The 13,126-nt window shown below is 47.5% G+C and overlaps 1 protein-coding gene across 1 annotated transcript in view; it reads left to right on the forward strand.

Annotated features, from left to right (window-relative positions):
* The window catches only part of UAP1 (UDP-N-acetylglucosamine pyrophosphorylase 1), a 35,675-nt gene that overhangs the window by 11,247 nt on the left and 11,302 nt on the right, over window positions 1-13,126 (forward strand). Inside the window, 3 exon segments of the mRNA XM_005293594.4 lie at window positions 2,100-2,275; window positions 4,084-4,256; window positions 12,692-12,885. Coding sequence (XP_005293651.1) covers window positions 2,100-2,275; window positions 4,084-4,256; window positions 12,692-12,885 — 543 coding nt within the window.

The following is a 13,126-nucleotide window of genomic DNA, read 5'->3' on the forward strand; positions in this document are numbered from 1 at the left end:
GATATTCACCCAAGAGTTCTTAAAGAGCTCAAATGTGAAATTGCAGAACTACTAACTGTAGTCTCAGAGTAGCAGCCGTGTTAGTCTGTATCCGCAAAAAGAACAGGAGTACTTGTGGCACCTTAGAGACTAACAAATTTATTAGAGCATAAGCTTTTGTGGGCATATTTAAATCCGCTTCTGTACCAGATGACTGGAAGATAGCTAATATGATGCTAATTTTTTGAAAGGGCTCCAGAGGTGATCCAGGCAATTACAGGCCTGTAAGCTTAACTTCAGTACCAGGCAAACTGGTTGAAACTATAAGAACAATATTGTCAGACATATAGATTAACATAATTTGTTGAGGAAGAGTCAACATGGTTTTAGTAAAGGGAAATCATGCCTCACCAATCTACTAGAGTTCTTGGAGGGGGTCAGCAATCATGTGGACCAAGGGGATCCAGTGTGTACCTAGTGTATTTACATTTTCAGAAAGCCTTTGAAAAGGTCCCTCACCAAAGGCTCTTAAGCATAGTAAGCTGTCATGGGATAAGAGGGAAGGTGCTCTCATGGATTGGTAATTGGTTAAAAGATAGGAAATAACTGACTATACCTACGTTTTTTCAGAATGGAGAGAGGTAAATAGTGGTGTCCCTGAGGAGTCTGTTCTGGGTCCAGTCCTGTTCAACGTATTCATAGATCTGGAAAAAGGGGTAAACAGTGAGGTGGCAACATTTGCAGATGATAAAAAATTATTAAAGATAGTTAAGACCCAGGCATACTGCGAAGAGCTACAAAAGGATCTCTCAAAAATGGGTGATTGGGCAACAAAATGGCAGAAGAAATTTAATGTTGATAAATGCAAAGTAATGCACATGGGAAAAACATAATCCCAACTATACATATAAAATTATGGGGTGTAAATTAGCTGTTACCACTCAAGAAAGATCTTGGAGTCATTGTGGATAGCTCTCTGAAAACATCCACTCAATGTGCAGCGGCAGTCAAAAAAAGCAAACAGATGTTCTAAATGTGCCCGTGCCTGGGGAGGGGGGGGGGGGTGTTCAGAAACTTCCAGTGAGCAGTGTGTCTGGGTCTACAGTGCATTTCCACCATTTCTGCTGGGACTGAAGGGTGTAAAGGGGGATGGTCCAGCTGCCCTTAAATTCATTCTGAGGTGGCTGCTCTTTGACCAGGGAAGTAACAGGATGAACTGATCTAGTTTAGCTCCCTCTTGTTAGTTCAGTCTTCTCTGAAAGTGGTTTTTCTAATTGCTGGTTGTAGGCACTACTGCGGCCTTGCCTTCTTAAGCTGCTTGTGCATCCTCATCCCTCTGGGATAGTCTCCCATCCTCTACAGTTGATCTCTGCTTGGGGTCTGACTCTCTGGTATCCTGGCTGGGGCGGTCAGCATCAAGCACTGATTTACCATATTCCTGGTAGCCATTGCTAGTGTTTCTAGAACCTGAGCCATAATCCCTCTAGTTCTCTGTGCTGCCTATTCAAGCAGAACCCCAAAAGGTCAGGAGATGAGCCTCCTCCAGCTGCAATGGGGCTCAAGGGCCAGTAAGTCAGCAGTGCCAGATGTTGCTGACAAAGGGTCTTCTAGCCAAATTACCCAGCAAAGTATTGTCCAATGCTGCTCAAGGAGGTTCCAGTGTCTGTTTCTGTCAGTGGAAGTGTTGCTCAAGGCCTGTGTTGAGGTTCCTCACTGGCTTGGGGCAGCTAGTTCTCATCCTCCCTAGTGCCAGTAGATCATACCGCAGCAGATAAAACTTCCTCCTGCATGTTTGTTCTAACCATGGGCTCCTCCCAGCTCATGGAGACCACCAGCACCATCCTCCTGGCTCCCTAGGTCCCTGACATGGCCACTCAGACAATTGCTGCCAAACCTGTGGCTGCAGAGAGCTCACTGGTCAGAGGTGAAATGTTGATGTGATTCATTGTTAGATGCAAGTGAGAGCTGTTCTGTGATACATCCTGATCCCAGGGGGTCCTGATCTCTATCCCACAAGTGCTCTACGTGGGCTTCAAAAGCAATCCTGTGTGAAGATCAGACAGGAGCAGAGTCTGATTATCTTCCTATTTACTTGGGTTTTTCTCTTCTTCCTGTGGCAGGTACATCATGACAAGTGGCAGAACAATGGAATCTACAAAGGAGTTCTTCTTGAAGCACAATTACTTTGGTTTAAAGCAGAAAAATGTGATCTTTTTCCAGCAAGGGATGCTGCCTGCTATGGGGTTTGATGGCAAGATTTTTCTGGAAGAGAAGGGCAAAGTTTCCATGGCACCAGGTCTGTGCTGTTGAAAGCCCATTAGTCAGAGTTTAGGGGAGCAAACCTATCCAGCGGACTGGATTCAGCAAGGCTCTGAATGGGGCATCAAGGTCGTTCAGATTAGAAGGTCTCAAATGCAAGATCTGGAGCAGGAGTTCTCAAACAGGGGGTTGCAAGGTGTCAGCTTCCACCCGAAACCCCGCTTTGCCTCCACCATTTATAATAGTGTTAAATACAAGAAAAGTGTTTTTAATTTATAAGGGGGTCACACTCATGGGTTTGCTGTGTGAAAGGAGTCACCAATACAAAAGTTTGAGAAACACTGATCTGGAGGGTGATGGGGATAAGCTTTGAGGAGGTAGGGTAAACCATGGTGGGGTGAAAGTTCATTCTAATTCCATCAGACACATGTAGCCAGAAGCTCACAGGTGTTTTTAGATGCAGAATTGCTTTGTTTGGAATCCTGTTTAACTTACAAAACGTTTCATGGTCTGTGCCAAATCCAGCAACAATCCCCCAATTTCCCATGGATTTCCAGTGTTGCTCAAGATCAGCCAGAGCAGAGGGGAGTCACAGAAATGGCTGGACTGAAGAGGCTTTGAGTGGGAGGGAAGGAGCTTGTTAGACTGCAGCCTAGGGATACCCCCTTTCTCTCATCCCAGAACGTCATGCAGGAGGACAGGTTAGATGGGAGGGACAGAAAATACATAAGTGGGATAAAACTCGCTCTAGGGACTTCAGAGGGTGACTTGTGGAAAGGTTGGTTCTAGGAAACAGCAGAGAATCACTGCTTATCCTTATAGATCTGGCAGACCTGGCATTTCAGAAAGCAACTTGCAGGCTTGGTGTCATTAAACATCTGTATCGCAACAGTAAGTGCCTGCCTGTCCCTTTCCCTTAGACAAATATGGCTCTAACAAAGCCAGGCATCTTGCCTGCAAACTGGGGAGTGACCCTCTTAGTATTCTGCCTAGTTATCTAGGTGTAGTAGTTTGCTCTGCTATAGCACAGCTGGGTTCCTGTTTTCCCTCTGGGACAGGGGAGTGAATTTGCACAGTGTGGCTTGTGCCCTATCACTCATCCATCATCTTGGGGATGGAGTTAGCACTGAGATGCCAAAGAGCCTGCTTAGGTCATAAGTGAATGGGGAGGGGCGAGAGAGAGGCTTTGCAGGGCTTTAGTAGTGACGAGGGGCTCAGTATCTCCTGGTCCTATTGGAATAAAAGCCACTGTTAGTCCGATCCTTCCTGCAATTGGTGCCCTGCAGCCCAATGGCATTTTTATTGAGCTGAGTGGAGTCCTTGCCCTGACTTGGCATCTCAGTGTTGCAATGAACCCTAGGATCTTCACAATTCCATCCTGCATACCTTGGCACAGCCCCTTCCCCATAAACACCTGTCTTGTGTAGTTCCCTCTTCCCCCTAATTCCCTGCATATGCTGCTCCTGCTAGGACTATTCCTCCTCCTCCTCCTCCTCCCCCACAGAGCAGACAGACTGGTGCTGGCCAGTCAGGGTTGTGTCATGGCTTCTCTTTGGCCCAGCCTCTGCTGCAGGGTCACAGTGCCAGGCCCCAGCCTGAGGGATGGGATGGAACAGGGCATCAGGGAAACAGACCAGGGGAGAGGATATTTGGTCTGGGGTGCGCTCACAGGGGCCAAGGTGGGGACTTTGGCCTCCTCTTACTACAGTCTAGTCTGTTCCCCTGGCAGCTTCCCTCAATCTCTAGGAACATGCTGATCCCTGTGTGGCATCCAGCTGGGGACTGGCTTAAATACTCACTCCTGCTGTATGCTTCTGGTGCAGTAATGTGTTCTCGCCTCACCAGATGGCAATGGGGGGCTGTACCGAGCCCTTGGCGCCCATGGCATCGTGGAGGACATGGAGCAGCGAGGCATCTGGAGCATCCATATGTACTGCGTTGACAACATCTTAGTGAAGGTGGCTGACCCCAGGTTCATTGGGTTCTGCATACAGAAGGGAGCTGAGTGTGGTGCAAAGGTAATGGGGCTGCAGTGGGGTGGAGAGGGCAGAGGAGCTGGCTCATACACCCTTGAGTACGCTGGCACAATTGTCGTAATCACACCATTGGTTGGCATCAGCAGCTTGCTCCCCATCAAGGCTGTATCCAGGCTCTTCTGGTTCCTCCATCAACATGGGCTCTGTAGATCCTAGAGGAGTTGGAACTGCTCTCATAGCAATGAATGCTGTGTGGTGCTGTTTTTTCAGGCTGCAACCACGTTAGCCCCTGTAATTAGGAATTGGATGTGGTACACTCCAATCTCTGTGCATGGCACCATGTGATGCCACTGGCAGGAGACTGCACATCTCCATAATAGGACAGTGCCTCTCCTTTCTCACATAACTTGATGACCAGATGAATAGCTGATAGTTTGTTTAAATTATAATCCCTAGACTTCAGCTTCAGCATGGCCTTGTGGTTAAGAGGCATGAATAGTCATCTTGAGCTATGTTTCAGAAAGCCTGTGCACCCAGGCAGGTGGCAATGTCTCTGTTTATATGTGGTCTGTATTGTGAAGCTTTTCTCAAGTGCTAGATGTCAAACTCTAATATAAAGTTTAGGTTCTGGAGCCTGATGCAGCCCCAGGGGAGCAGTATTGGCTCACTGAGCTGCCACAATCCAGCCCCTGCTTCCGTGTTCTTGTTTCCAGTTGGTCCTTTTGGATGGCTGAGCTACTCGAGCGCTCCCTTGAGTGGGGAGTAGAGTAGGTGGCTGTTGCTATTTCAGGCATCAGCTCCTTAGTGGACTGGCCATCTGCCTGGCACCTGCTCTGTTTGTGTAGTGCGTCCAACAGAATTACATTAAACATATTAGGATTGCAAAGTTAATCACTCAAATTAGGAGATGCCTGTGCACCCTTAATCCAGTCCTCTTGTGTATGTAGTACAGCTGTTAATTACTTGATCACATACTACTACCACAAGACCCCACCTCACTCCGTGCACAGGATTGATGATGCACATTGAACGGGTATTGAGGATTTTGTCCTCATTCAGTGCAGAGCCCATGTGTTTACTGTTCGCTGTCCAAATCCTGCCAAATACAGAATAAATTACTCATGGGTTCTTCTGTGGTGCTCTCCTCATAGTCTTAGTTCTGTGCAGACATTACTGAATGTGGTATCTCACCCTGTGAGATGAGTGGGTGATATCCCCATTTTACAGCTGGGGAACTAAAGCACAGATTATAGCAAAGTGTCAGCTAACTTTCAGTGCCAAATTTGAGCAGCCTAGGACCTGATTTTTGTTCAGAGTACTTAGAACTTCATAACCTTTCACATGTTGAAAGCACAGCTCTCGTTGATCTCATTTGCAATTGAGAGTGAGAGAGCACTCTGCAAATCAGACCCCACGATCTCAAGTCAAATACCTAGAAAATGAGGACCACAGTTAATGCCAACCTGCAAAAAATCAGACTTAGGTTAAAATGATTCAAAACAAACCTATAAGAACAGCCATACTGGGTCAGACCGATGGTATCCTGTTTTCTGACGGGCCAGTGCTTCAGAGGGAATGAACAGAACAGGCAATCATTGAGTGATCCAAATTATCCATACTTGTATACAATTAAAGTTGAAATTGACAGTCGGAGGCCCAAACTTACTTTGATCTATTAAAACCATTTAAATAAATGCTTGATCAATGAGCTCTCAAACTTCAATGAATTAAAGGGTGCTGCTTTTTTACATCTGAGGTGATCTCAAAAGTTAAATTTATAAATGTCAGTATCATAAAGTACATTAAGTATCAATTTCAGGCTTTCCAGAAGAGCAGATGCTTGTATTTCAGTTCCTGTTGTGCAGAAAACCTTTTGCCTTAATTGCTTTTGCCTTCAGTTTAGCTAGCAGTTACAGGGAACACTTTCTCCATTTGGACTAGTTAATTCAAAGTTGAGAAATCGACTGGGAGTTGATTTCAGTAAGTTAGGTGTTCAAAAATCCTGTGAGGCATGTATGTGCATCTTTAGGTGCTGAAGTAATTTGAAAAATATGGCTGTGGGCAATTTTACTTATTTGTTTTTATATAGTTAAATAAAATTACCTTATACACCTGTACCTTGATATAATGTGACCCGATATAACACTAATTCTGATATAACGCAGTGCTCCAGGGAGGGCGAGGCTGCACACTCTGGCGGATCAAAGCAAGTTCAATATAACACGGTTTTACCTATAACGTGGTAAGATTTTTTTTTTTTTGGCTCCAGAGGACAGCGTTCTATCGAGGTAGAGGTGTAGTTAATAAAAAACAACTTTAAAATGTTGTTTTTGTGCATTTTAAATTGAATTCTTATTTCCATCCAAATGCAGTTTGACATAGATCTCAACCAAATTAAGAAATACATCTTTCACCATTTTCTAACAATCAAAGTAAATTAAGAATCTGAATAAATGTATGTTGAGCTGTCATTTAAATTTATATTAATAGTGTGTCCTTCTTAGCACAAAGTACCCATCTATCTACTGTATCTATTTAAAAATGAGAATCTACTTTTATTTAAGAAAATAAAGTATGAATGCAAAGCACAGTTAAAGCCAATTTTAACCTAATCCACCCTCTCTGGGTGAGAAGGATTAGAATTCTGTTTCCAGAGCAGCATTCAGCTACCTTTCTTCCTGAAATTCCCTGGTTCATTCAGTACAGTCTCCCACCTTCTGCAACAGCTGAGGCAGAGGTCTGTCAGACCACAGCCTTGACTCATCCCCAGACCAGGTCTGTCCTGTGCACTGAATGAAGCAGGGGTCATGTGGAGAAAACAGTATGATCATGTAATTAAAGAAGCATCATAATGTATATGCACAGGGGGCTAAATAAGTTTCCTGGGAAACCATAGTTCTGGCACTTCCAAATGACCATGTTCAATTTTGTAATCACAAGTTTCTTAACATTTTTTAATGTAATTTCCCAATTTTTGTTAAGCTTAAAGGCAAACTTCAACCTGTAAAACCATTTTAGCTCTCTCTCATGGCTCATCAGCAAGGTCAGGACCTTCAGATTCACTGCACCAGTAATGGCATAACTGATATCTTTGTTGACCTGCTACTAAGGAGGAAATAGACACATTTTACCCATGGTCTAGCTATGTGCTACAGAGCAGAAAAATGGTGGGACTAACCAATAATGAGTTCAGTTAAGGTTCTGAAGGTTTAGCGGTTACAGATCCTTCTGTTTCTGCCCATGGTCCCCCTTCCCCTGTGCATTTCTTCTTTGTCCTCCTTCACCCCTTTGCATTACAGTCATGCAGGTGTGGGACCTGGCAGCATTGAAAACAAGTCAGCTGTTATCACTGTACCCTGAACCACAGAGACCCCTGGCTTCTGGAAGAAGCAATTGTAGAGAAGTCTTGCTCAGGCCCAGCAGCCTGGGATCAAGTAGGCTCAGTTGCTCTGGGGATGGCACATGGTCAGCCTGGCGTGTCGAGGCTGTGAAGGGATGGAGCACGGTTGGTGCAGATGGACTCTTCAAAGAATTGTTGGGCCTGATTTGTGTTAATTCTCACAGGGAGAGCAAAAGGCACCTCCCAGACTCCAGCATTATGATGCCCCCACCTACATAAGCTGCTAGCGCTTCTCTGGGGAATGGCTGCAAGTCTTCACTGAGCATGGGCAGAACATATCTCCCTGTCTTCTGAAACCACTGAGCTATCTGTGCTGTATCTTTTAATAAGAGACAGCCACCATGGAAAACTTCAGCCTAAATTGGTTAAGTTCAGCAAATTTATAAGCCAACAGGGTCATACAATGGGAAGTGGTAGGCACTGTAACTATAAGTGTTGCTATGTGTATTGTCTATAACAGGGGTGGGCAAACTTTTTGGCCTGAGGACCACATTGGGGTATGGAAATTGTATGGTGGACCATGAATGCTCACGAAATTGGGGTTGGGGTGCGGGAGGGGGTGAGGGCTCTGGCGGTGGGCTCCAGGGTGGGATCAGAAATGAGGAATTCAGGGTGTGGGATGGGGCTCTGGGATGGGCAGGGAGGGTGGGGTGTGGGGAGGAGAATGTGAGAGCTCTGGCTGGGGCTGTGGTCTCTGGGGATGAGGGGTTTGGGGTGTAGGAGGGTGGTCCAGGCTCAGACCCAGGAGTTTGGAGAGCGGGAAGGGGATCAGGGCTGGGATAGGGGGTTGGGGAATGGGGAGGTGAGGGCTGTGGATGGGTGGGACTGGGGATGAAGGGTTTGGGGTGCACAAGGGTGCTCTGGCCTGGGACCAAGGGGTTCAGAGGGCACAAGGGGGTTTGGGGCATGTGGGGGGGCAGGTGTTACTCAAGGGGGCAGACTCTAGACGGTGCTTACCTCAAGTGGCTCCTGGAAGTAGTGGCATGTCCCCCCTCCGGCTCCTATGCACAGGTGCTGCCCCACAACTCTTACTGGCCGTGGTTCCCCTCTGCCCTGATGCATAGGAACCAGGGGGGACATGCCGCTGCTTCTGGGAGCCGTGCAGAGTGGCCCCCGACCCGTCTCCCCAGCTAGAGCACTGGAGCAGAGCAAGCCCTAGGCCCTGCTCCCCAGCAGGAGCTGGAGGGCTGGATTAAAATGGCTGGCAGGCCAAATGTGGCTTACAGGCTGTAGTTTGCCCACCCCGGTCTATAAAAAATATTTGGTTACAGTAGTGTATAGGTGGAGCTTGCCCTGGGAAACTGGTGAACCTTAACCAACCAGTGGGCTTCTAGGATGTCCAGCTAAAATCCTGACAAATGTAAACTCTCTGGGTTAATTAAATAATGAAAGACTGCTAACCTGGCATCCCAAGGAATTAATGCGAAGTCCAGATAAAGGGCACAGTCCACATCAGTGCTTCTGGAGCAAGGCTCTCACCTGCTGGAAACTGCTAGGAAGAGCAGTCAGGAAACCGTTCCAGTCCAAGTAAAAAACCACTTGCCCACCCACTTAATAAATACTACTACCATGCTTCCCTCTCCAGACACTTGCCATGTCACTGCTGACTGGCTTTCTCTTTCCCTTATGTCTTGGGCTAGTTTTTCATTTATGTGCACAAAATTCTTTTTCTCTGCTTCCAGATCCCTGCTGCACTACTGACTCCTCACATCAGTTCTGTTTCTCTCCACCAAAGGCTTAATACTTTTAAATCTTCCCCCCCCCCCCCCCCCCCAAGCAAACTCACCTGTGCTATCTCTTCGCAGCAGTGGTTTAGAGCAGGGGTGGCTACTCCTGTCCTCAGTGGAGAAGGACTGCTTGGGGCAAACATGTCAACTCACTGCCTGGCTGTTCCCCTTGGTGTACAGTTTCCCTAATGATCCTAGAGGGCCTGGTGTCTGTCTCTACCTTCTCTTGTGCCGAAGGAGGTGTGCACTGGAGCAACCATACTCTTTCCCTCTCACCTAGAGAGGGATGAGGAACTAGTTCCCTACTGTTCACCTCCCTGAGTAGGAGGGGGTTGCGGGGAGGCAGAGCTGGAGTGCCCTGCTGGCCAAGGAGGGCAGAAGGGAAGAGCTTTGGTCCAGGGCAGGGGGAATCCAGTGAAACGGCAGCTCTCCACTCCCTCTCAATGAACCCAGGGTCTGGGAGTCTGGAAAAGAAAAGCTGTTGGGATGTAACTGCAGTAGCCTGCAGGGTGAAGTGCAAGCACTCTCTCCTGATAGCAGTGGCAGTGGGTTTATAGGCAGGTGATAGAACACATTTCTGCTTTTCCCCCCTCCACTGCACCTCTACTTGGGGGCAGTAGACAGAGTGACTGGACTTATGAATAAATTAGAGGATGTTGTATTAGGCTGTGAGGTAGTCATAACAGTGCAGTAAATAAAGACTGGTTTCAGAGTAGCAGCCGTGTTAGTCTGTATCTGCAAAAAGAAGAGGAGTACTTGTGGCACCTTAGAGACTAACAAATTTATTAGAGCATAAGCTTTCGTGGGCTACAGCCCACTTCTTCGGATGCATGTAGAATGGAACATATATTGAGGAGATGTGTGTGTGTGTGTGTATGTATATATATATATATACACACACACACACACACACCTATACAGAGAGCATGAATAGGTGGGAGTTATCTTACCAACTCTGAGAGGCCAATTAAGTAAGAGGAAATAAAACTTTTGAAGTGATAATCAAGATAGCCCAGTACAGACAGTTTGATAAGAAGTGTGAGAATACTTACAAGGGGAGATAGATTCAATGTTTGTAATGGCTCAGCCATTCCCAGTCCTTATTCAATATTATTACCTCTGGAAACTCCCCATAATCCTTTTAACTGAAGCTTCCTCTCTTTGTTTTGTTGTGAACTCCCAAGGCTCCGTTTGGGGAGCTGCTTATCAAAAAAACAAACACAGCTACTGTTTGCTGTGAATGAGTAGAGGCAGGCAGGGGGGCTCCCTTTGGAACGCCCACAGCTAATGCTTGCTTGAAGAAAGAGGCAGCGAGGGGGTTGGGGTCCGTTTTCAGCAGCTGCTTATCTGGTCTATGAGGGGGAAAAAAACAGCTGCTGTTTGCTTTCAGTGAGTGAGAGGGGGTGGAGGAGGGAGGGGGGTCAGAACTTACAGGGCAGCCTGCTGACACTCTCAGCACTTCAATAAACCCACTGTCTCTCCCCCCACGCTCCCTGTCACGCTCCACCCCACCCCCACCCCACCCCCACCCTTTTGAAAAGCACATTGCAGCCACTTGAATGCTGGGATAGTTTCCCATAATGCACCGCTCCCAATGCCACTGCAAATGTGGCCACGACAGTGCGCTGGCAGTGTGGACAGACTGCAGCGCTTTCCCTACTCAGCTGTACGAAGACCGGTTTAACTCACAGTGCTGTACAGCTGCAAGTGTAGCCATACTCTAACCGTCAGTGAGGAGTAGCTGCTTGAAAGATGTCAGTCTGCAAAGGTCGACCACAATCAGTGTGGGTTTTTTCTCATTTTTTGCCAAACTGAAGGGAGGAGGAAATTGTGCTCAAACTCCACAGTTTGGGCTGAGATCAAGCAAGGGAAACTTAATTCAAAAGCAAATATTTCTGGAGGTGATGGACATTTGAAAATAATGAGTTATAATGGAAGCCTGGACATAATACAATACCTGATACGCATTCTAGTGCTGCCTGGTACCATATGCTGTCTCTGGGGGATATGTGAACCTCTACAGAGTTCTGATTTTTCTAAACACGGCTGAGTACTGTCGTGTTGGAGGGGGTGACTGCCTGCTGCTTGGCTGGCTGAAGTGATTTGATTCTGGCCCATGTCTCAGTGCAGCTTGTGCTAGCCCCCATGATCCCTCCCCCAAAGCACTTGTGATTGGACACTTCAGTTTGCACCAGAATGGCCTTCAGATTCCATGCAGGCAAGGAGACTTATCCAAGGAGAGACCTGGTACTTTGTAGTTCTGTGTGGGGAGTGCCCTAGTGGTAGGAAACATAGCTTTACCCTGTAAGACTCTTCTCTAGTGCCACACGAGGCTTCCCGTGCACTCCTCACCACTACCGAACACTAGATACTCTGGGGATATAAAGCCGTGTCTGCTGTGACTTACCGTATCCATCTCTAACTAAAGATCTCACTGGAAGGACCTTCAGAGCATGCCTCCGTCCATTCCTAGGAAACTCCCTCCTGCCAAGCCACTTTTATTTGCATCCAGCCTCTTTTGACGAAGAGCACAAGGGGGAGCTAGCCCCACGAGCCATGTCTAAGAAAGCTCAGCACCCACAGCCGGGACCAAGTTTTTAGAAAGCCCAAGGCAGCAGCTGAACTTTTCCATATTCCAATAGCTGGCCCAGTTTCTCTAGTGTTCAGCACCAAGGTGAGCAGCCAGCCTGCCACAGAGGGCAGTCCGAGACCTGCTGCCTCCGCAGATGACACTTGTGGGCAAGGCCTGTTTCAGTGTGAGTAGACAGTCTCATTCAGCTCCTGTGCAAAGCAGCCCGAAGGGCAGGCCACTCGCTGCTCCGTTTTCTCTCCCCAGCTCCATGTCCTCTGTTGATTCTCCATGGGCAATGTGAGCATGGAGTGTCCTCCCAACTGCAGAGCCAGTTCCCTTAGCAGGAGGGAGACAGCAGTATTCTGTCCTTCTTCTGGTGCACCAGATGCTGCCACAGGAGAGGAGCTGTCTGTGGGAGTGAAGTCCTCTCCTGGCAGAACAATGTTTCTGGGAGAAGGAAGCAGACGACTGGATAGTCTGTGAGGGAGAGGGGCAGGTGCCAGGGAAGCACATGCAGGGGACAGGGCTTGGATGGAGGGGGAAGAACTGTAGAACATATTGGGATAAAGAGGGTTGATTTATCTTCTTTTTTTTTTTTTTCCTTTCTAAGAACAAGCATCACCTAAAAGCCAGTGTAAAAGTTGTGAACCCCTGTGTGAGGTGTTCCCACTCGTGCCCCTTTCTGCACTGGCTGTGGTAACCCACTTCACCCCTTTACAGGGACTTCCTGGACAAATGCCCTTTCATCTGAGTTCTCCTGTGTGTGTTCTCTGGGCAGGTGGTGGAGAAGACAAACCCCATGGAGCCAGTGGGCGTGGTGTGCAGAGTGGATGGCATGTACCAGGTGGTGGAGTACAGCGAGATCTCCCTGGCCACAGCACAGAAACGTAGTTCCGATGGCCGGCTACTGTTCAACGCGGGCAACATTGCCAATCACTACCTCTCAGTGCCCTTTCTGAGAGATGTTATCAAGTACGGGCAAGCTTGGACCAGGGGCTGTGTATTAGTGCAGTGCCAAAGAGAAGAGCTGGGACTTGGAAATCTAGCCTGGTCCCATTGCAATCAGGCAAAAGCTCTTGTGCAGCATATCACTCTGTTAAACACTACAGGGGTTACAGCTTTCCCAGAGCAGAGTAGGATGAGGAGTGGGGCCTGAGTGTCTCCTTCTGGCACTAGTATTTCTCCTCCTAGCCCCTTTCTTCACAACCACCTT

The sequence above is a fragment of the Chrysemys picta genome, chromosome 8 (genome assembly GCF_011386835.1).
Source record: "Chrysemys picta bellii isolate R12L10 chromosome 8, ASM1138683v2, whole genome shotgun sequence".
Taxonomy (NCBI): domain Eukaryota; kingdom Metazoa; phylum Chordata; order Testudines; family Emydidae; genus Chrysemys; species Chrysemys picta.